Source organism: Prionailurus bengalensis, chromosome B4 (assembly GCF_016509475.1).
Source record: "Prionailurus bengalensis isolate Pbe53 chromosome B4, Fcat_Pben_1.1_paternal_pri, whole genome shotgun sequence".
Classification (NCBI taxonomy): Eukaryota; Metazoa; Chordata; class Mammalia; order Carnivora; family Felidae; genus Prionailurus; species Prionailurus bengalensis.
Genome location: NC_057358.1, coordinates 79,419,945 through 79,442,449, shown reverse-complemented (window position 1 = coordinate 79,442,449; position 22,505 = coordinate 79,419,945). Strand labels below are relative to the sequence as shown.

At 49.1% G+C, this 22,505-nt stretch overlaps 2 protein-coding genes across 7 annotated transcripts; one reads left to right on the top strand and one right to left on the bottom strand.

Annotated features, from left to right (window-relative positions):
• The first annotated feature begins 2,249 nt into the window (after positions 1-2,249).
• AAAS (aladin WD repeat nucleoporin) lies at positions 2,250-15,768 on the top strand. 4 transcript variants are annotated; one of them, XM_043564062.1, is made up of 16 exons: positions 2,250-2,490; positions 3,144-3,271; positions 6,415-6,470; positions 6,764-6,855; positions 7,044-7,090; positions 7,349-7,447; positions 7,761-7,904; positions 13,466-13,586; positions 13,930-14,054; positions 14,245-14,305; positions 14,425-14,515; positions 14,719-14,812; positions 14,895-14,962; positions 15,105-15,186; positions 15,299-15,383; positions 15,502-15,768. In XM_043564062.1, the coding sequence occupies exons 1-16, from the start codon at positions 2,368-2,370 to the stop codon at positions 15,724-15,726; spliced, it is 1,641 nt and encodes a 546-aa protein (XP_043419997.1). In that variant the 5' UTR covers positions 2,250-2,367; the 3' UTR covers positions 15,727-15,768. The 4 variants fall into 4 exon arrangements, with proteins under 4 accessions (XP_043419997.1, XP_043420000.1, XP_043419998.1 ...); XM_043564064.1 differs by lacking the exon at positions 2,250-2,490 and adding an exon at positions 2,533-2,620; XM_043564065.1 differs by lacking the exon at positions 15,502-15,768 and having other exon boundaries at positions 2,260-2,490; positions 15,274-15,383.
• MYG1 (MYG1 exonuclease) lies at positions 7,898-22,408 on the bottom strand. Of its 3 annotated transcripts, none has more exons than XM_043564068.1 (7): positions 22,146-22,408; positions 21,935-22,047; positions 19,089-19,248; positions 16,965-17,117; positions 16,704-16,826; positions 16,408-16,589; positions 7,898-8,015 (listed from the first exon to the last, which is right to left on the bottom strand). In XM_043564068.1, the coding sequence occupies exons 1-7, from the start codon at positions 22,365-22,367 to the stop codon at positions 7,898-7,900; spliced, it is 1,071 nt and encodes a 356-aa protein (XP_043420003.1). In that variant the 5' UTR covers positions 22,368-22,408. The 3 variants fall into 3 exon arrangements, with proteins under 3 accessions (XP_043420003.1, XP_043420001.1, XP_043420002.1); XM_043564066.1 differs by lacking the exon at positions 7,898-8,015 and adding an exon at positions 16,036-16,297; XM_043564067.1 differs by lacking the exon at positions 7,898-8,015 and adding an exon at positions 16,036-16,252 and having other exon boundaries at positions 22,146-22,407.
• Positions 22,409-22,505: the final 97 nt, after the last annotated feature.

The window sequence follows — 22,505 nt, the reverse complement described above, 5'->3', positions numbered from 1 at the left end:
GGGTGAGAGGAAGGCCCCTAACCCGTAATTACAACACAACCTGTTGGTGAAACTCAGGCTTCACCAAAAGGAGGTGGAAGTTGCAAGCCTAGTCCGCAGTGATTTCTTGGGGTATTGGATGGTGCCATGATTGAGGTTCAAGCAAAAACTTTGTCGGCAGGTTCTCAGTGCTCCCCACTAACTGTCAGAGTCATTGACTCCCTCTTTTCCTCCAAAGCCTGTCCTGCTTCGCCTTCTCAAGGAGAGCTTTTCCAGCCAGTTTCCCCAACTACCCTCGGCTTTTCTCTACATCCTTTAAGCTTTCTGTAACATTCCAAGTGACGGTGAACTAACCTAGCAAATTAAACTGAGGCTATTTAAAATTTGGTCAAAAAAAAAAAAATTTGGTCTGTGCAGTATTACGTGGGAGGCGTTTTGGAAATACAGCTTAAAAGCTCCACCGCAGAATCTGCATTTTTAGCAGGATTCTCTGGTGGGTCTATGTTCACTAACATTTGGAAAGTACTAGAGTGGAGGAGACCCGTGGCTTTCTCCTTGTTAAGGGCATTTTCAGAGGAGACTTCTTGTTTTCTGACCCTGGAATAACTCTCTTGGGGGCAACTTTTCATGTAGAAGTAAGGGGCAGACAGAGTCCACGAATGCTAAACTTAGAACGCCCCCTAGTTTCTCCAACTTGACTGGCAACTCTTGGGAGCAGTGACTATGCCTTATACATTTTTGTGTCCCCAGAACACGGTCCTTGGAATTGCTCATTAACCTTTGTTAAATGAATAAACCAGGGGCACCTGGGTGGCTCAGTGGGTCAGGCACACGCCTCTTGATTTCGCTCAGGTCATGATCTTGCTGTTAGATTGGGCTCTGTGCTGAGACAGCGCTGAGCCTGCTTGGAATTCTCTCTCCTTCTCTCTCTGCCCTTCCTCTGGTCGCTCTCGCTCTCTCTCAAAAGAAATAAACATTGAAAAAAAAATCAATAAACCAAAGCCAAGGTCACCAAGTTCATGGCAGAGTTATGGCTAATCAAGTGTTTAGTACTTTATGAATTATTAAATGGCTTCATTTCCATTATTTTGTATGGGAAACAACCATGTGAAATAATGAAGACAGTGCAAAAGTGAGGAAGCTGAGGCTCAAAGAATTCAAAGACTTTTCCAAAGTCACACAGCTGCAAGAAGAGCTCCAATTCTGCATTCTAGCTCCATCCTTTGGAATTAGAATAAAACCAATCTCACTTTTATTCTTTTTAAAAAAGATTTTATTTACTTATTAAATTAAAAACATTTATTTGAGAGAGAGAGAGAGAGAGAGAGAGAGAGAGAGAGAGAGAGAGAGAGAGAGAGAAAGAGGCAGAGTACGAGCGAGGGAGGGGCAGAGGCAGAGGGAGACACAGAATCCAAAGCAGGCGCCAGGCTCTGAGTTGTCAGCGCAGAGCCGTAGGTGGGTCTCCAACTCACCAACCGTGAGATCATGACCTGAGCTGAAGTGGGACATTTAACAGGCGTCCCAAGATTTCATTTTTTAAGTAAACTCTACACCCGACTTGGGGCCCGAGCTCGCTACCCCAAGGTCGAGTCGCATGCTCCACCAACCGAGCCAGCCAGGCGCCCCATCTTAATTTTTAGGATGCCTGGTTTTGATATTTTTAGGTCCAATCTCTCTGTGCCTCACTTTCCTCTTGGTGACAGAACAGTACCCACCTCATGGGGTTGTTGTAAAGATTACACAAGCACCTCACTATGTAATACGTGCTCAGGAAAGGTCACGGTTTTCTAATTGTTCTCACTCCGCCCTCCACGCCTAACCCTGGGGACCGGAAGTTTCGGACCTCTCCCTCTCCCTCCCAAGGTCTCCCCTGACTTTACTCCTCTCAGAGGCTTTTCCCTCAGCTTTCTAGCCAGCTGCCCCAGACAGTCCGCATTTTCCTCTGGATGATCCACAGTCCTGGGAGAGTTTAATTAGATACTTCCCTGAACGTGGCTTATTTTGGGCTTTCCGAGCGCTGAGAGGGGGAGTGGGAAACTGTGTCGTGGAGTCTGGAACTGGGAAAAACAGCAATCTCGCATAAAACAAACTAACAAACACGCACACACAAAACCCGCTCCGACCGTTAACTAGGGGTTGGCCCCGCGACACACCCGCGCCGCTCTCCCTCCCGCCGCCAGGCGGCGCGCCAGGAAGCTCTGGAAGTCGGCCCCGGACTGCGCACGCGTTCGTGTTCTGCCTTACTCTTCCCCTCACTTCCGCTGAATTTTGCATCGCTGTTTGTCCCAGACGGCGACCCGTACGGGTCCGAATCTAGCCCGGGAACTAAGAGTTAGAGGAGCGGGATCCGCGAGTTTACCGATTCCGGACGGCCTCGCGACCGGCAAGATGTGCTCCCTGGGATTGTTCCCTCCGCCGCCGCCTAGGGGTCAAGTCACCCTCTACGAGCACAATAACGAGTTGGTGACAGGCAATAGCTATGAGAGTCCGCCTCCTGACTTCCGGGGCCAGGTGGCCGGGGCGAGGAGGGAAGGGACCTACAGACATGGGGGCGGGGCACGGGGCACGGGGAACCGGAGGCAGCGTAGCGGGGACTGGGTAGCTGTCCTCAGTCCGGCGAACTGGAAACCGCCTGGCCCAGGTTTGAGAATAGAAGGGCTGGAATGTATTTTAGGGCTGGGATTGGAGAGTGAGGGATGTCGAGGAGCTGTGGGGGCAGGTCTAGAGAGAATGGAGAGAATGAGGGAGAACTTAGGGGATGTGAGGGTGCAGGAGAACTACCGAAAAGTTCGGTAGTTGTCTACGCTGCGGAGGCACAACCTGGAGCGTTTTTTTACCCACAGCGTTCCTAGGGAGGAAAAGGGAGAGAAACTGACACTTACTGAGCATTTGCTACTTACGAAAGAGGCTCTGAGTCAGATGTGCTTCACAGATATTATAAGATTTAATAATCACAGCAATCCTATGAAATACTCTAGTTTTCCAGATAAGGAAGCTAAGCTCAGTTTCCTTTTCCCACCAGGGTTACATGTATGGGAATGGGAAACAGGTGTTTGGAGCCTCTTACTCTTAGCCCAGCCATGGTTTGGAGATTGACCGGGAGTTCAGCAAAGATCCGGGGGAGAGACTGACTCATTATTACACCACTTATTTCTGGCCTGTAGTGGATCAATCTTCCTGTTCTGAACCTGACTAAGGATCCCCTGAAGACCCCTGGGAGGCTGGACCATGGCACAAGAACTGCCTTCATCCACCACCGGGAGCAGGTGTGGAAGAGATGCATCAACATATGGTGAGAGGTGGCGAAGGGTCTCCTGGGCGGTGGTCTGCAGATCCTGAAAAAGATGGGGTCACCGTCCCTCTGCCTTGGGCTGCCAAGCTCTCTCTAGGTTAGGGCTGGATATCATCCATCATAACAGACTAGCTGCCCTTACTGAGAAACCTAAGTCAACAGTAGTTCATTTCATCTCCAGTGATTTGCCTTGCTTTCTGATTTGATTAAGTGAGTCTGCTCCCTGCCCCCTCTTCACATCATTACCACTTTCTGAGCTTTTGTCTGAAGCTTAGGTATAGGTATTATGTTGCAGTGAATAAATAATCTCCTATTTAGGTCATTCATTTGGTGCATCTCCCTGTCTGGATTCAGTTCCTGGCTGTATCACTTTTTAGGTGTGTGATGTTGGGCAAGTTACTTAATCACTTGGTCCCTCTCTTTCCTCATCTGTAAAGTGGAACCTATCTTACAAGATTATAGTGACAATGAAATGAATTAATGGATGTAAAGCACTTAGAGAACAGTGCCTGGCCCGCACACACTAATCCCTTCAAGGGTTAGTTATTATCACTGTCATGTGTAGGATAAATTCCTACAAATCCAATAGGTGGGTTCAAAGGGAGTGTTCCTTTGTACTCTCACGAGCAGCTGCTGCTTCTCCCCGCCTTTTTCTGTGTCCCCTCTTCCTGATGTCCCTTAAATATTGGTGTCCTGGGCTGGACCTAAAATTGATACTTCATACCGGGTGTTGCCTTGTCTGCCAACCCCCCTCAGTTGGCTCTAACATAGGCTTCAGACACTCAGCATGTTCAAAGCCGATCTCTTCATTTCCTTTTCCAAACCTGCTTCTACCTTGTGTTTCTCATCTCAGGGAATGACCTTACTGCTCATTCAGGAGCAAGTGGGTCGAATGTAGGCTCTGGGGCAGACAGGTTGAATCCTGATGCTACTGCTTCCTACCTAGGTCACTGTGACCATATTAATTTTTCAGGCTTCTGTTCTCTCATCTAAAAATGCAGATGCTAACAGTACCGATTTTGTAGGGTTGTGATGGTGGCTGAATTAGATAATGCGTGTGAAGCATCTAGCCCAGCCCCCGACATACTGTAAGCAGTATTAGCTGCTATAAGTATTACATAGGTGTTTCCTTTGCTATTACTCTTACTAATGTCTATAAGCCTTCACATTCTGTTCATTTTACTTCTTCAGCCTCTCAAATCTGTCTGCTTTTCTCCAACCTTATTGGTTCAGAGCACTTTGGCCTTTTTTCCAGATTTGTGAAATAGCCTCTTACCCCATCTCCTTCTCTCTGTTTTTGTCCCCTTCTAATTTGTAGCCAGACTGATCTTTCTTTCTTTCTTTCTTTCTTTCTTTCTTTCTTTCTTTCTTTCTTTATGTTTATTTTTGAGAGAGAGAAAGACAGAGAATGAATGGGGGAGGGGCAGAGGGAGAGAGGGAGACAGAATCTGAAGCAGTCTCCGGCTCCGAGCTGTCAGCACAGAGCCCGACACAGGGCTCCAATCCACAAGCTGTGAGATCATGGCCTGAGCCAGCGTCGGATGCTCAACCGACTGAACCACTCAAGTGCCCCAGATTGATCTTTCTAAAATGCCAATGTGATCAGTTGATTCCTCTGTTTAAAATCCTTCCATCGTGGGGAGCCTGGCTCGCTCGGTTGGTAGAGCATGACTCTTGATCTCAGGGTTGTGAGTTCGAGCCTATGTTGTGTGTGGAGATTACTTTAAAAAAAAAATCTTTTCTTGGTTTTCCATTCGCTGGCTTAGGGCAAGTCTTGATCCCTCGATCTGCTTACAAGGCCCTGAAACACCTCTGAGCCTTAGTTGTCTTGTTGGTAAAATGAGCAGAATGCCATTTAGATGAATGTGATAATTAAATGAAAGGATTATATATAAAGTGCCTATCACATACTTGGCACTCATTAAAATGTGAGTGCATGGTGTTTTTTTTGTGTTTTTTTAGATTTTATTAAAAAAATTGGGGCGCCTGGGTGGCTCAGTCGGTTAAGCGTCCGACTTCAGCTCAGGTCACGATCTTGCGGTCCGTGAGTTCGAGCCCCGCATCGGGCTCTGGGCTGATGGCTCAGAGCCTGGAGCCTGTTTCCGATTCTGTGTCTCCCTCTCTCTCTGCCTCTCCCCCGTTCATGCTCTGTCTCTCTCTGTCTCAAAAATAAATAAACGTTAAAAAAAAATTTAAAAAAAAAATAATTTTTTTTAGGGGCGCCTGGGTGGCTCATCTGGTTGAGTGTCCAACTTCGGCTCAGGTCATGATCTCATGTCTCGTGAGTTCAAGCCCCACATCGGGCTCTGTGCTGACAGCTCAGAGCCTGGAGTCTGCTTTGGATTCTGTGTCCCTCTCTCGCTGTCCCCCTCCCTTGCTTATGCGCTCTCTCTCTCTCTCTCTCTCTCTCTCTCTCTCAAGAAGAATAAATAAAACATTAAAAAAATTAAAAAAATTTTTTTTAAATGTTTATTTATTTTTGACAGAGAGAAAGGGAGAGAGCACAAATGCACAAGCGGGGGAGGGGCAGAGAGAGAGGGAGACAGGTTCCAAAGCTGCCCCCACACGGACAGCAGAGAGCCTGATGTGAGGCTTGAAGCCATGAACCACTAGGTCATGACCTGAGCTGAAGTCAGATGCTTCACCAGCTGAGCCACCCAGGCCCTCTTAAGATTTCATTTTTTTAAATTTTTTTTTTATTTATTATTTATTTATTTAAAAAAAATTTTTTTAACGTTTTATTTATTTTTGAGACAGAGAGAGACAGAGCATGAACGGGGGAGGGGCAGAGAGAGAGGGAGACACAGAACCGGAAGCAGGCTCCAGGCTCTGAGCCATCAGCCCAGAGCCCGATGCGGGGCTTGAACTCATGGACCGCGAGATCATGACCTGAGCTGAAGTCGGCCGCTTAACCGACTGAGCCACCCAGGCGCACCTTAAGATTTCATTTTTAAGTAATTTCTACACATGATGCGGGTCCTGAACTTACAGCCGAGAGATCAAGAGTCACACACTCCACTCACTGAGCCAGCCAGGTGCCCCTGAATGCTCTTATTTTTAGTGCATGTTTATTGAATGAATATAACTTGGGGAGGGAGACTGAAGGCATCAGAATAATCTGACTCACAGCTTTCTCTCACCAGGCGTGATATGGGCCTTTTTGGGGTGCTGAATGAAATTGCGAACTCGGAGGAAGAGGGTAAGTGTTTTCCCCTCCAGCCTTCTCTAGTTTTATGGTTGGCATCTCCCCTCCATATTTTTCTTAACTTCTCCCAGCCCATTTCCCTTTAGCCCTGTTTTTTCTGCCGCATTGCTGTGCCCGTGCCATCTTTTCTCCCCTCTGCCTACGTCACATCCCCCAGAGTGGGTACCCCGAGCATTTGCTGGGCGGAAGGACCTGGGGGATGCTCGTCCTTGCTCATCCTTCATCTTAGGGTACGCATTGAGAGCCCTGTGAATGGTTTAACCAGAGCTGCTTCCTCAACCTCACAGTGTTTGAGTGGGTGAAGACGGCTTCCAGCTGGGCCCTGGCACTCTGTCGATGGGCCTCCTCTCTCCACGGGTCCCTGTTCCCCCACCTGTCCGTAAGTTTGGCTCCCCCCCAACCCCAACCACTCCAGCCACCGTTCCCTCACTCCTGCCCCCTTCCATTTCCCATCCCTTAAGGTCAGGGTGGGGTGGGAGTCTGCAGAGGGTGGGAGCAGTGCAGCTCCCATTGAGGGGATAAACTCCCTGTGTCCCAGCACCCCTTCTATCCGCTTTGTTCTTACAGCTCAAGAGTGAAGATCTGATTGCTGAATTTGCCCAAGTCACAAACTGGTGAGTGTACGAGCTCCAGGGCTTTTGCGGGAAGGAAGTCCTGAACCTTGGAACTTCTCTGAGGGAGAGGGTAGTCAAAGCAGAGACCCCTCCCACTGCTTTCCTGACTGTTACCCACATTCTCCTTCCTCCTACTTCCCGACAAAAGAAATGAAAAGGGAAAAACAATACTGCCCTCCCGGGAAAGGGAATCTGAGCCTCTGGGCTGGGGGACGGGAAGGTGCAGGTTCCCCTTCCTCATGCTCACTCCTGCGCCAGGTCCAGCTGCTGCCTGCGGGTCTTTGCGTGGCACCCCCACACCAACAAGTTTGCGGTGGCCCTGCTAGATGACTCAGTCCGCGTGTATAATGCCAGCAGGTATGTGGCAGGCCCCGACTCTGCAGTCTCCATGTCCATGAGTCATCTCCCTATCCCCGCTAGCCTTGGTTCCAGGGGTCCTGTAGTTCCTGGGCCTGGTCCACAGGACCCCTTCCAGAATCGTGTCAGGGAGGCTCTACAGCTAGACACGTCCTATTTCCGGGTCTAATCTTTATCCTAGCCTTCTGTCTCACAAAACCCCTGGGCTCTGTGTGATCAGCTTTCTTCTCTTGGCTTTCCCTCCTCAACTGAACTCCGGTCCCCTGAGCTATAGTGTCCCTGCTCTGACTCAGCTCCTTAATCTTCCCCACAGCACTATAGTCCCCTCCCTGAAGCACCGGCTGCAGCGAAATGTGGCGGCTCTGGCCTGGAAGCCCCTCAGCGCCTCTGTCTTGGCTGTGGCCTGCCAGACCTGCATTCTCATCTGGACCCTGGACCCCACCTCTTTGTCTACCCGGTGAGTCCCAACAGCCTCTGTCTTACCTTGGCTTGAGGGTTGCGGCCAGGCCAGTGGTGGTGGGTATTGAGGTCTGGAAGAAGTTCTTTGTCTTCACAGTGCTTCGCAGGGCTGTGGGAGAAGCAGACCTAAGGTCAGCGTCAAGGTGCTGAGAATGCCATCATCTAGAGAAAGGGACGGAACTAGGAACTTCAGGAATTGTGGGGAGTGTGTATCCATGGATCGTGGAGTGGAAAGACTTCTTTTTCAGAGGACTGTCTGATGTAGGGTTTAAAGGAAGTGGGGGAGGGAATTAATGTAGACAGAAGTTGAAATCAAGGAAATTTGAAGAAGAATACCCACGAGAACTAAGTAAATATAAAACCAGAAACTGATTCTTTGAATTATGAATAAAGAAAGAAAACTTTTTGGCCAGCCTTATCAGGGTAAAAGAAAACATCAAAGTATAGTATTTTCAAAGTGGGAGAGAAGAGATAACAGCAGACATGAAAGAAAATAAAAGAACAATTAGAGAATATCATATACAAGTTTAGACCAACCAATGAAAATCTAAAGGAAATATTTGATTCTCTAGCAAAATTTAACCAAAGTGGATTGTGTAAGAAATTAAAACAGATGAGTTCTACCACTAAAAAAAAAAATGCCAGGCTACGGGGCTCCTGGGTGGCTCAGTCCGTTGAGTGTCTGACTTTGGCTTAGGTCATGATCTCATGGTTAGTGGGTTTGAGCACCGTGTTGGGCTCTGTGCTGACAGCCTGGAGCCTGCTTCAGATCTGTGTCTCCCTCTCTCTGCCCCTTCCCTCGCTCATGCTCTGTCTCTCTCTCTCTCTCTCAAAAATAAATCAACGTTAAAAAAAAATGCCAGGCAATTTTGCCAATGAGATGGCATTATGAGAGTTCTATGATAATTTGGATGTTGTTTGTTTATTTTTAAAGTAGCCTCCATGCCCAACATAGGGCTTGAACTTTGAGATTGGGGCATGACCGTGAGATTGAGTCTTATGCTCTATTGACCAAACCTTTCCATATTTTTTGAATTAGATCAGATCATCGAAAAATTTGGAAAGCCGCCTGATTTTTTTCCCTTTTAATAAACTTTATTTTGGTATAATTTTAGATGTTTAGAAAAGTTGCAGATAGTACAGAGTCATGGTACACCTGTCACCCAGTTTCCCCCATTGTTAACATCTTACGTTACTATGTTACCTTTGTCAAAACTAAGAAACTGATGTTTGTACATGACTAGCTAAGCTCTGACTTTCTTCAGATTTTACCAGTTTTTCCATTGATGTCCTCTTTCTGTCCCAGAATTCATCCTGATTTATTTTTTTTATTTTTTTAAATTTTTTTTTTTCAACGTTTATTTATTTTTTGGGGACAGAGAGAGACAGAGCATGAATGGGGGAGGGGCAGAGAGAGAGGGAGACACAGAGTTGGAAACAGGCTCCAGGCTCTGAGCCATCAGCCCAGAGCCCGACGCGGGGCTCGAACCCATGGACCGCGAGATCGTGACCTGGCTGAAGTCGGACGCTTAACCGACTGCGCCACCCAGGCGCCCCCATCCTGATTTATTTTTATGAAGCTAAATCCTAAAACTTAAACCTGACAATAAGTAGTATAAGAAAGATATTTGAGCATAGATTCAAAAATCCTAAATAGGGCTGCCTGGGTGGCTCAGTCAGCTGTGTCTGACTTTGGCTCAGGTCATAATCTCACAGTTCGTGAGGTCGAGCCCCACTTTGCTGAAAGCTCAGAGCCTGGCATCTGCTTCAGATTCTGTGTCTCCCTCTCTCTCTCTGCCCCTCCCCTGCTCATACTCTCTTTTTCTCAAAAATGAATAGGGGCGCCTGGGTGGCGCAGTCGGTTAAGCGTCCGACTTCAGCCAGGTCACGATCTCGCGGTCCGTGAGTTCGAGCCCCGCGTTGGGCTCTGGGCTGATGGCTCAGAGCCTGGAGCCTGTTTCCGATTCTGTGTCTCCCTCTCTCTCTGCCCCTCCCCCGTTCATGCTCTGTCTCTCTCTGTCCCAAAAATAAATAAACGTTGAAAAAAAAAAAGAATAAACATTTAAGAAAAATATTAAAAATCCTAAAGGAAATATTAGCAAATAGAGTCCAAAAGCATATTTATTTATGTATTTTTTAAGTTTATTAATTTATTTTGAGAGAGTGTGTGCACATGAGTGGGAGAGGGGCGGGGGGGGGGGGGGAGAGGCCCCAGCAGACTCCACCCTGCCAGAGCAGAGCCTGACGTGGGGCTCGAACTCACCAACCGCAAGATGATGACCTGAGCCAAGACCAAGAGTCAAGTGCTTAACCAACTGAGCCACCCAGGTGCCCCCAAAAGCATATTAAAAAAAATCTTAACCATGTAGAATTTTTCAGAAATTAAAGACTATTCATCGTTAGGAAATCTATTAATATGATTTATTGCACTAGCAAGTTAAAGGAGAAAAATATTTCTGTCCATAAATGCTCTTCTTAAAAAGCAGACATTCCAGGTGAAAACAGAAAGTAAAATAGGAATACAAAGAGATGATCTAACATAAAAATTTACTTAGGAGGGAAAAAAAAAAAAAGTATTTACTCAGAATCAGTAGCTCTCGTGTTAGACAGTGAAATAGGAAATATTAAAGGTATTTTCTCCAGTAATGTCAAGATAAAGACAGTTACCATTATCACTGTTATTTTTCTTTTCTTTTTTATTTTTTTAAAGATTTTATTTTTTGGAGGTGCCTGGGTGGCTCAGTTGGTTAAGTGTGTGACGCTTGATTTCGGCTGAGGTCATGATCTTGCAGTTCGTGGATTCAAGCCCTGTGTTGGGCTCTTCACTGACAGCACTGAACCTGCTTGGGATTCTCTCTCTCCCTCTCTCTCAAAATAAAGAAACATTAAAAAAAAAAACAACAACAAACATTAAAAAAGATTTAATTCTTTGAAGTAATCTCTGCACCCAAACTGGGACTCAAACTCACAACCTGAAGATCAAGAATCACATATTCTACCAACTGAGCCAGCCAGGCGCCCCTCATTGTCACCATTGTTAATCAACATTATTTTTGGAGATTCTAGTGCGTGCATTAAAACAAAAAAAAATGTGATGTCTTGAAAACGAAGGGAAAATTATTATTCTTTGAAGGTAGGATTTCATACCTAGATAAAACAAGAGACTCAACTAAAAAAACTGTTTGATCTAATACACCTAAATGTAGTAAGGTGACTGGATCCAAGAAACCAAAAACTTAATAGTTTTCTTTTATACCTATAAAAATTATTGAGAAATTGAAGGAGAAAAAATATTCTATTTACAGTACATACACTTACTGAATCGCTAAGAATAAATTATTAAATGTATTTAATCTACCAGACATCTGAAGAAAGTTGTGGAAGAAACTTGAACTAGAGCTGACTAAATGGGGAGACATACTATATGCCCAGACAGGAAAGTGTAATCACAAAAATACCAAATTAAGTGGACTTGCAACCAGAATTCTTCTGGCTTTTGTTTTTCTGAACTGGGCAAAATGATATTCAGAATTTTTATTAAAGAATAAATCTGGAAGAATCGCCAAGAAAAGTTGGCAAAGAAAGAATATTGAGGGGAGACTTGCCCTACCCAGTATTAAAATATTTTATGAAGTTACAGTAATGGAAAGTTACCACTGTCTGGATAAACAAACCAGATCAGTATAACTGAATAACGGAACAGATCTAAGAATATATGAAAATTGAATATATGATAAATTTGGCTTATTATTACAATAAAGAAGTTTAGTGTGTGTGTGTGTGTGTGTGTGTGTGTGTGTGTGTGTGTGTGTGTTTTAGTAGTTTAGTAGTGTTGGGATAACTGGCTATATCCTTTTGGGAAATCATAAAGGTAGTCTTTGCTTTATACTTTATCTACAAGTAAATTCCAAGCAGACTAAAAAACTAAACATAGAAATAAGGGACTAGAAGAAAATACAGAATATTTCTTATTCAGAATGATATTATTAAAATTAAAATGTTTGATAATATCCAGTACTAGCAAGACCAGGAAAGTGATTACTTTTTTTTTCTCGTGAGAAGACTATATTGTACAAACTTTTCACAAAATAATTTGTTGGTGTATTTATATTTATTTAGTTAGTTAATTTTTGAGAGAGAGACAGAGTGAGCAGGGGAGGGGAGAGAGAATCCCAGGCAGGCTCCACACTCTCAGCAAGGAGCCTGATTTCACAAACTGTTAGATCATGACCTGAGCTGAAACCAAGAGTTGGACACTTAACTGACTAAGCCACCCAGGCGCCCCTATTTTTTAAAAAGTGCCAGCCTTTTTTACCCCCAAATTCTGAATTCATGGTAACGTGAGTATATAAGGATATCGATACAGAGAATTTTTTTGCCACATTGTTTGTAATAAAACATTACGGGAGTGCCTGGGTGGCTCAGTTGATTAAACGTCCGACTTCGGCTCTGGTCATGATCTCACGGTTCGTGAGATTGAGCCCTGTGTCAGGCTCTGTGCTGACGGCATGGAGCTTTGGATTCTCTCTCTCTCTCTCTCTCTCTCTCTCTCTCTCTGCCCCTCCCCTGGTCACATGTGTGCTCTCTTTCTCTCAAAATAAATAAAGAAACTTAAAAAAAACCTACATCGTAAACAATTGTGAAATCTCCATTGGTGGAGGCATGAGTGAATGAATTACAGTTTATCTGTTCAGGGGAACGGAGATAGTGGAGCCACTGAAAAGAATGAGATGGATCTCTGTGAACGGACCTGAAAAGATAACTGACTTAATGTAAAGTTCAAGAATGAGTTGTGTTCTATGATCTAGGATCTCACTGGCACTAGAGGTAGTTACAGTTTGGTGGAAAGGGAAGAGGATGGCATTGATTCAGGTCAGAGCCTGCACCCGCCAGGCCAAGTATGTGGTTCTGGATGTACAGAGCTGATGAAGTCACAGCCTCATGGTGGAGGATGACCTCACATGCAGCACCTTTGTGACAAGCAGAAAATAATGCGGGAGCACAGACAGGAAGACTAATTCTGACAAGGAAAGACAGAAAGACAGGGTTTGCAGCACGGGATGAGTTCTGGGGAGCAGCAGCAGATATTTCTGGAAGAGAACTTGGAACCCTGAAGTAGAGTCATAGATGATCCCAGGCCCCAGGCCGGGCGATGTGGCAGGGAGAGGGCTCTGGTCTGGGGCAGAGCACGGCCTCTCCCCTGCTCAGCACCATCCAGCTTTGCTGGTCAGTTCTTGTCTCCTGGAGGCCCACGATACAAGCTTCCTCTCTTTCATGCACTTTCATCCATGGACCTCATGGTGGCGACTCTGCCCCTCCCTCCCTCCCCTCCCCTCCCCTCCCCTCCCTTCCTTCCTTCCTTCCTTCCTTCCTTCCTTCCTTCCTTCCTTCCTTCCTTCCTTCTTTCCTTTTTTCTTTCACTTCCCTGACCCTTATTCATGTCTTCTAACTTGGATTTGAGGGGCCATTGGGTTTGGAAGTTTTAGTGGAAGGCAAGGAAGTAGAGTCGGGGGCGTTCCTTTTGTCGCCTTCTGACTTGATACCGTTTCCCCTCGGCAGACCCTCTTCTGGCTGTGCACAAGTGCTCTCTCACCCTGGGCACACACCTGTCACCAGCTTGGCCTGGGCACCCAGTGGGGGACGACTGCTCTCAGCTTCACCTGTGGATGCTGCTATCCTGGTGAGTGGTCCCCACCCCTCCTTTGGCCATTTGAGCCCCCTCAGACTTGAGACAAGAGCATTCTTCTCTGGTGGTGGAAAATATCCTGGGGGCTCCACTGACAGCGTGGAGCCTGCTTGGGATTCTCTCTCCTTTTCTCTCTGCACCCTCCCCTGCTTGCTCTCTGTCTCAAAATAAATAAAGTTCTGCTTGCTATCCCTGTACATATAAACCTATTCTCCTGTTTTAACAGCGCCTCTCTTGCTTCCTCCCCTTTCTGTGTCTTTCTACCTAGAAGAAGGGCAGCCCCCGTGACAGGTTGGGGATGCTGGAGTTCCCTCTCACTCCTGCCCCTTCTGCCTAGGTATGGGATGTCTCAACGGAGACCTGTGTTCCCCTTCCCTGGTTTCGCGGCGGTGGGGTTACCAATCTGCTCTGGTCTCCGGATGGCAGCAAAGTTCTGGCTACCACTCCTTCAGCTGTCTTTCGGTGAGTGGGAGGAGAGCAGGGGAAGGGGTAAGGACAGGAACGACCCAGAGAAAGGCACTTGGCTCCTGGAACTTCCAGCAGGAAGTTCTGTGACCATTCTCTGACCTGGCCCTGAGACCGGCAGAGGGAGGGAAGTACAAGTTTTGGAACCTAGAGGTCCTAAGCTGTGACCTGACTCTTTCTGGTGCAGAGTCTGGGAGGCCCAGATGTGGACGTGCGAGAGGTGGCCTACTCTGTCAGGGCGGTGTCAGGTAAGAGGCGACTGTGATTCAGAGAGCCAGGGAGCAGGTGGGCCCCAGATTGTCCCAGCTTGTCTCCCTTTGTCCCCCTACAGACCAGTGTTCCTCTACCTTTTGTTCCTTGACCCCAGACTGGCTGCTGGAGCCCAGATGGAAACCGACTGCTGTTCACTGTATTGGGGGAACCACTCATTTACTCCTTGTCATTCCCAGAACGTTGCGGTGAGTCAGGGGAAATGGCTCCGGATGCAGAGTATCTGGGGCAGTCAGAGGAAGGCAAGAACCCCCTGGAATATGCTACTCTGAAGGATAAAGGGAAGTAAAACTTGGGAGACTTGAGAGGTGTTGATGCTTACAATAGGTGGGAGGCAGGGGACCAGTGAGAGGCCCTTTCCTGTACTCCAGAGCCTCTGCCCTTCTTGCAGGGGAGGGAAAGGGGCGCGTTGGAGGTGCAAAGTCAGCCACCATTGTGGCGGATCTGTCTGAGACAACAGTACAGACACCAGATGGAGAGGAAAGGTGAGCTGATTGGTGAGGGAGGGGCAGTCAAAAGGTGGAGGGGCCATGCTGAGCCCTCCCAACCTACTGTTCTGACCCATAGACTTGGGGGAGAGGCTCACTCCATGGTCTGGGACCCCAGTGGGGAATGTCTGGCTGTGCTCATGAAAGGTAAGAGTTGGGGAGGAAGGACTTTGTTCAGCTACAGCCATCTTCCATTAATGGAGGGTGTCCATGTCCTGGCTGCAGGTCTCTGCCCTGTCCCGGGATTCTGCCTATAGGGGGCCTTCCCTGTCACATCCATTTCTTACAGGAAATCCACGCGTCCAGGATGGTAAACCAGTCATCCTCCTTTTTCGCACTCGAAACAGCCCCGTGTTTGAGCTGCTTCCTTGGTAAGTGCCAGGTAGGCCCATCAGGTCTGGACTCCCCACCAGCTTTCCCACACCGAACCCACATCCTACTCCACTGCCCGGCTCCAGATGCCTGCTCACCTTCTCCCCCTAGTGGCGTTATCCAGGGGGAGCCAGGGGCCCAGGCACAGCTCATCGCTTTCCATCCTTCCTTCAACAAAGGGGCTCTGCTCAGTGTGGTGAGTAGGCCAGGCTACTGGGCTCTTCAGGAGCGGGGTGGAAGAACCAGGGCTTTGGCTGCTGTGTGGCCTTCTTTGGGCCTAGGCTCTGATAGACTTTTTTTGTCCCTCTCTGCAGTGCTGGTCCACAGGCCGAATTGCCCACATCCCTCTGTACTTTGTCAATGCCCAGTTTCCACGTTTCAGCCCAGTGTTTGGCCGAACCCAGGAGCCCCCAGCTGGGGGCGGAGGCTCTATTCATGATCTGCCCCTCTTTACTGAGACATCCCCAATCTCTGCTCCATGGGACCCTCTCCCTGGGCCACCGCCTGCCCAGCCCCACTCCCCTCACTCCCACTTCTAATAATAATAATAATAATAAATTCCCTTCTTTGTTTTCCACTCAGTTATGAGACTTTTTTCCAGAGAGTTGCGCTGGGGTTTAGTGAAGAAAAGAAGGTGTGGACTTTGGGTTAAGATGGCTGTGTCACTTTTCATGAATTGGGTCAGATTATTTAACTTTAGGAACTGGGTGGTTTTCAAATGCTTTGGAAAGCAAAGCTGAGAAAGTACCTACCATGGACTTTGGCATATAATAAACATTTCACTTTTCCCAAATTTCAGCAGGTTCCCAAAAGGGTGCAGGGCAATAATGGGGCAAGGACTTGATCAATATGAGACAGATGGCATTTTATTAGGGTAGGGGATTTGTGGGACTCATCGGCACTGGGCGCTGGGCCAGGGTGGCACGGGCCATGCTCAAGGCACCCTCTCGGGTGTGGTGCCCACCAATGAAACCGCTGGTGTGGACAAAGATGCAGCCAGGAATCCCACTGACCTGGTCCAGGGCCTCATCCCGAAGTCCCCGCCATGGCTCTGGCAGGGGCAGCCTACAAGTGAGCAGAAAGAGGAAATTGGTGGGAGCAAATGGAGGCCTTGAGGAAGAGAGAGAGGGAGCACAGAAGAGGCCAAGGTTAGTGGTTCCCTCTGATAAAGGGCTGAAACAGACCTGAAGGTCTGCAGGGCGGTCCTCTAAGGGCCTTACCGGCTCTGGAATGAGTGGGGCTCCTTGGGCACACACTGTACCCGCCACTGTCCAGCCTGGTCAGTGTAGATAACAAAGGCGATGGTCACCGGAGGGGACAGCCCAGATTCCAGGTGGTAGAGGTGCTCCTTCCAGGGGCATCCACCTTTGGCCAGTTCTACTATCTCCCCACTTGGGTCCACCTGAAAGGGAGGCATGGTTGGAAGGTTCAGGATGAAAGTGGGAGCCCCTGCCGACCGGCAGCCTACCAGCAATCACCAATTCATGAACCACAGTGCCTCCTCCCAGGCCTGTACCTGGAATCGCTGGGCCAGGGCGTCTTCCACCAAGGCCCGGGCTGGCAGCCAGCTGTGCTGGTAGAAGCCCACTCTCTGCAGAAACTCCTCTCGAACTAGATCCATTGCACGCTTGAAACCGGCCTGGGAATTGTGGGAATCAGAACCATGGTGCCGGCCCCAACTTTTGACTCTGCTAAGACTGGAAGAGGCAACCACTCTCATTTCCTCCCCCGAAGCACTTACTTGCCTCACAGTCCCTTCCCCTGGGGCTCTCCTTACCTCGGTGTCTTGGTTGGGCTGGTTCCAGGTAGGATTAAGCCGAGCAACCCGGGCGCTCAGTGTGGTGGTCAGCACATATCTAGGCTCTCCCTCCTCCCACTGGGAGATCCCATTGTCCACTGCATCCACCTCCTCCACGAAGTTCTCGTACATCTAAGGCAGCAGCGGGAGAAATGCTCTTGAGGGTACCTACCACTCGCATACAGTTGTCTAGGTTTCAAAGTATGCGCACACACACTCTTTCATTGAATCTTCACAACAGTCCCGTGAAGCCTCTCGGCATTCATTGGACGAAGAAAGGGGGAACTGGGGAGTTCAGCGGCTTAAGGTCAAGCTAACAGTGCTGGGGCTGGAATTCTGATCACCTGACTTCTAATCCAGCACTCCCTCCGCTACTGTGCGGAGCCTGAGTCAAGGCCAGTGTGTGTGGGGTGGGGGCTGCTGACTTCAGAACAAGTTCCATGAGGGGCTCTGTGGAAGTGGATGGATCTCTGGCTGAGAGTGGGTGAGTCTCCAGGGAGGCCGAATGGGCTCTTCAGTGACCTGGTGAGTGAGGTACAGAGGGGTCTGGCCAAACACAAGTCAGGTAGAGAGACAGCTGGAGGAGACACAAGCTGGGATGTGGTTCCAGGGAAGCCCAGAATGTGCCATGTGCTGTACCTCTTGAGCCTGCAGAAGTGGCAGGGCAGGGCCTCAGGAGCCTGGGGGGTAGAAATGATATGCGGTATCAATGCTTAAAGCAAAACTATGGGGCGCCTGGGTGGCGCAGTCGGTTAAGCGTCCGACTTCAGCCAGGTCACGATCTCGCGGTCCGTGAGTTCGAGCCCCGCGTCGGGCTCTGGGCTGATGGCTCAGAGCCTGGAGCCTGTTTCCGATTCTGTGTCTCCCTCTCTCTCTGCCCCTCCCCCGTTCATGCTCTGTCTCTCTCTGTCCCAAAGATAAATAAACGTTGGAAAAAAAAAAATTTAAAAAAAAAAAAAAAAAGCAAAACTGCCCGACGACACAGGCCTACAATATCAATATGTCTGCGGTTTGCAGAAAAGTGTTCTTGGGGAGAGCCGATAAACTCCTCTGTGCCCAGCACCTCTTGGTCTGGACCCCAACATGATGCTCAGTTAAAACTTGGTACAACCTCCTTTAATTGCTTAGAAACTCCTCAGCAAAAGGGAAAACGGACTCCAGCAGTCTGAAAACCTTAGTATTCCAAAAGCTCCAGTTCAACCATTTATATTTCTTCACTTCTTTGGATCATACTCCTCCTGTGTCACAGGGGCAGATGACAGGCAAGTGGAGACAGAAATGAACTCAATGGCCTCTGCAACGACCAGAGCTGACTAAATCTGAAGTTTGACTTATGTTTTTAAATGTATTTATTTTGAGAGAGGGAGTACACATGCACGAGTAGGGGACGGGCAGAGAGGAAGAGAATCCCAGGCAGGCTCCAAGCTCAAAACAGAACTCGACTTGGCGTTCAATCTCATGAACCGTGAAATCATGACCTGAGCCAAAATCAAGAGTATGCCGCCCACCCGACTAAGCCACCCAGGCACTCCTGAAGTTTGACTTGTGAGCTTCATGGGAGTGGGGTCAAGTAGGTGTCCTCAGAATCCCTGTTTGATGTGACACGTGTGCCAGGGTGAGTGGCCCCATCCCCTCCCCGCAGCAAGAACGTGTGGAGCTGCTTGCAGGGGGTGCTGATGGAACCTGCAGAAGTTTTCGTAATCAAAACCCTTCCCAGCTGAGCTTCCCAATCCATGCGTCCGAGATCTGCCCCCGACCCCCCTTCAGGGCAGCCAGAACCTCTAAGCCTTAATGCTTCCAAACGTAAGCAGCCACCTCTATTACCAAGTTGTTAATGCATGTCAGGTCAAGAAAAGGACCAGGAAATGCTGCTTTACAGTTTTCAAAGCCCTTCTCCAAACACCACCTCATCCACTTCTCACAACTGCCCCACGACAGAGATGAGAGAGACTGACCATCTCCTTGTGAGAAGATGAGCTTGAGGGAGAGGGTGCTGGGCTAGCTCTGGGCCAGGATTCCTGACCTGAGGCCCAGTCCTGCGTGAGGCCCACTCCCAGCCGGTGGAGATGCATATATGGGTCATCTCTGTCCTCGGGTCCCCACCTTGTCATAGATGGTGCCCACCATGCTGTCCTCTTCGTTAGTGCCCAGCAACTGGGCCAGCAGCTTGTGCCCGAAGTGCAGATAGATGAGTCCCGCACTGCTCAGCTTGGTCTGCCACGGCTTCCCAGGAGACAGGGAGCTCATGGTCTCTGTGAAAGATCTGAGGAGCACAGGGAGGTGGGGCTGAGGCAGAGCTGCCCCAGGAAACCCACAGTGTGTGTGTGCACGTGCACACACGAGTGGGTGAGGATGCTGGAGAATAGTCAAGAGTTGGGAGGAGGAAGCCCAGCTGTGAAGGCTTCAGCTTTTCCTTGGGGTTCAACATGGACGTCAGCTTGGAGTCCCCATTCATACATGCATTCAACAATGGATTACTGAATGTTTACTACATGCCAGGCTTTGTGTGTTAGACGTTAGGGATTACAAAAAAAAAAAAAAAAGACCTAAGACAACGTCCCTGCCTTCAAGTTCATCTATTAAAGGTAGACAAGCGGGGCGCCTGGGTGGCTCAGTCGGTTAAGTGGCCGACCTCGGCTCAGGTCATGATCTCGCAGACCGTGAGTTCGAGCCCCGCGTCGGGCTCTGTGCTGACAGCTCAGAGCCTGGAGCCTGTTTCAGATTCTGTGTCTCCCTCTTTCTGACCCTCCCTCGTTCATGCTCTGTCTCTCTCTGTCTCAAAAATAAACGTTAAAAAAAATTAAAAAAAAAAAAAAAGGTAGACAAGCACACAAACGACCAAGTGAATGCTCTAGCTAGGTTATAAACAACGATAAGGAGGGAAGGGGGAGGGAGTGTGTTCAGGCCAAAAGATGAATCAATAGGTGTCGCCAGCCAGACAAAGAGTGAAGGAGAAAAGGCGTTCCAGGCAGATGGAACAACATGTACAATGGCTGAGAGATCTTTTCATGGAACTGCAAGAAAGGCAAGCTTGGATGCGAGGAGTGGCAAAAAATAAAGCTGGAAGGGTCAGCAGGGGCCAAATCATGGCAGGCCCTGTCCGCTGTATTTTGGAGCTTGGACTTGATGTATACGTAGTGGGGAGCCACTGAGAGACTTTAGTGGATAAGTGCCTGTTAGAGCACTGTGCTGGCTGGCAGACAAAAAAATATATATATACGCAAGATTACCTGCAGCGGTGTAGGTGAGTGAGGAAGGCAGAAATTTGAATTCTCAGTGGCACAGAGAATAGGGAAAAGGTAGGGCAGTTCTCAGGGAAACAGAAACCAACCATAGCTGTAATTTCTAACTACCAGTCCATCATAATCCCCTAGGGAGCTCATTTTTTGTTTTAGTGTTATTATTAAATAGTGGGTAAGTACAAAAATATTTATAAAATGTCCATAAGGTATAAAGACTAACATAGTAACTCCCTCAGATAAAAGTTCAAAAAGAAGCAAAACTAAATTGTTGATGGAAAACAGACATGTGCTGAACTACACGGCAGATCAAGGGCAAGATGGACACAAAATTAAGGATACTGCTTACTTCTGGGGACACAGGGGGATGGGACAGGGAAGAAGTACTTGGCACAGATGCAAAGGTAATGGTAATGTTCTAGTTCTTAGGTTGGGAGATTGGTTCTTAGGTGTTCGTTACAGGTTTTATATTCCGAAAACGTACATTCTTTTATGTATCGAACGCTGCATAGTTTTAAAAAAAGTACATAAAATCATGAGAAAAAAGAAATTAGTCAATACTGTCAAATGTCCCAAAGAGGTCAACTGAAGTGAGACCTTCAGCCAGCAACCTGAGTTTGGTGGTGAGGTCACTGGTGCCCTTTCCATGAGCACTGCCAGTGGAGAGACTGGGAGAGGACCAGCTAAATGAATGAATGGAATGAACTGGAAGGGAGGTGGAGCCAGGATCCGCTCTTCTTTTGAAGACAGGCTTTGAAGGGAGGGGAGGAGATGAGGCTATAAATAGAGGGTTCCCACACCACATCATTTATGAATGTAACATGTACACTTGGGAAGGAAGCGAGGGAGAGAAATACTTAAAGAGAATTAAAATAAAACATCCTCATAATCTCTCGGAGATCACCACTTTCAACAGTGTGGTGTATATGAAGGAGGGTTTTGTTTTTCGGTTACTCCTTTGATTTCCAGGCGGGAGAGGGGAGGGGTGGGCAAAAAGCAGCAGAAGGGCTGGGGTTCTGGAGAATGGCGGTGTGAGCCCCCAGAGTTAAAAGTAATAACATCTGGAAAGGGGCGAAGAGAAGGAAATGAGTTTCCTGAACAGGACGGAGGGAGCTGAGGATGCCTGGGAGTGGGAACCTGAGGGTGTGCCCGCAGAGGCTCAATTTCCTTGGAAAAGTGGGAGAGCTTTTCCCGGGGGAGCTGGAGGAGGCAGGGCCTTGAGGAGAGGGGAAAAGGGCTGGAACGTTCCTGCGGACGATGGGCTGGCCTCGGAAAAGAAAGACTTCCCAGTGGAGGAGTATAAACGAAGAGGAAGACCACACACGTCTGAGCGGCCACCAACCACCGCCACCGCGTGGGCCCAGCTGTCTGAAGCGGCACGGACACGTGAAAGGACGACCCTGGGCTGGGGTGCTGAAGGGGGCGAGGACGGCGCCAGTGGGAGGAAAGCCTGGCTGAGCGGAGGAAGGCGGCCGGTCGCGAGGGGCCAGAGGCCGGCCCGGGAGCCAGGGGAGGCCCGAAGCAGGATGGACGGGTGCAGAGCGGGCGGAGGGCTGGCGGGCTGGCGTCCCGCGGGACTCGGGGTTTGGCTTTCAAGGATGAAGCGGTCCCCTTCGCTGACGCGGGCCAGACCACCGCGGCGGACTGCTGCCTCGGAGCGGAGGAGAGCCGAAGTGAAAGGAGTTCAAGAAATAGTATCTGGGAGCTCACCTCTGGTGATGGTCATATCGGTGTCTCTGCGGGTCGTACTCGCCACCCACGTCTACCACGATGTCACAGGCGGCCAGTTTTTCGGGGTCCCGGGTCCGCACGATCTCTGCGTCCTGCAGGGAACACAGGAGGTGAGGGGGCGGCTGGGGTCGCGAGGGAGGAGGGGCGCACGGGCGCGGCCCGCGCCGGAGGCACGTTCGGCCGACCGTACCCGGTACTCGGGCAGGAGGCGCAGCAAGGCGCACGCCAGGGCCTCATCGCAGTGGAAAGTGCCGTTGTGCGTCCCGATCCGGGGCGGTGCCATGCGGCTGCTGCGGGGTCGCTTGGACGGCGGGACGGACTCCAGGCTGAGCGTCCGGGGCCCGGCCCGGGAGGGTGGCGGCCGCAGCAGCAGCAGCAGAGGTAGAAGACCACGCAGGGAGCGGTGGCCCATGCAGCCTCCCGCCCCGTGGGGAGGCGGGTCGCCGACCCGGAAGAGGAAGAGCCCGCTCAGTTCCATTTCCGCTGAGCGGTTCCCATGGCAACCGTCCGCAAAGACCAGGTCCGCTCGGCACTTCTCCCCAAAGCCCCG

Excerpts from the sequence above, each read along its gene's own strand:
- AAAS (XM_043564062.1), top strand. The coding sequence starts at position 2,368 with ATGTGCTCCCTGGGATTGTTCCCTCCGCCGCCGCCTAGGGGTCAAGTC. Across the intron at positions 6,856-7,043 it reads CCCTGTTCCCCCACCTGTCC|CTCAAGAGTGAAGATCTGAT; the intron begins GTAAGTTTGGCT and ends TTGTTCTTACAG. Across the intron at positions 7,448-7,760 it reads CGCGTGTATAATGCCAGCAG|CACTATAGTCCCCTCCCTGA; the intron begins GTATGTGGCAGG and ends TCTTCCCCACAG.
- MYG1 (XM_043564066.1), bottom strand. The coding sequence starts at position 22,367 with ATGGGCCACCGCTCCCTGCGTGGTCTTCTACCTCTGCTGCTGCTGCTG. Across the intron at positions 22,048-22,145 it reads GCCTCCTGCCCGAGTACCGG|GACGCAGAGATCGTGCGGAC; the intron begins GTACGGTCGGCC and ends TGTTCCCTGCAG. Across the intron at positions 19,249-21,934 it reads CGATATGACCATCACCAGAG|ATCTTTCACAGAGACCATGA; the intron begins GTGAGCTCCCAG and ends TGTGCTCCTCAG.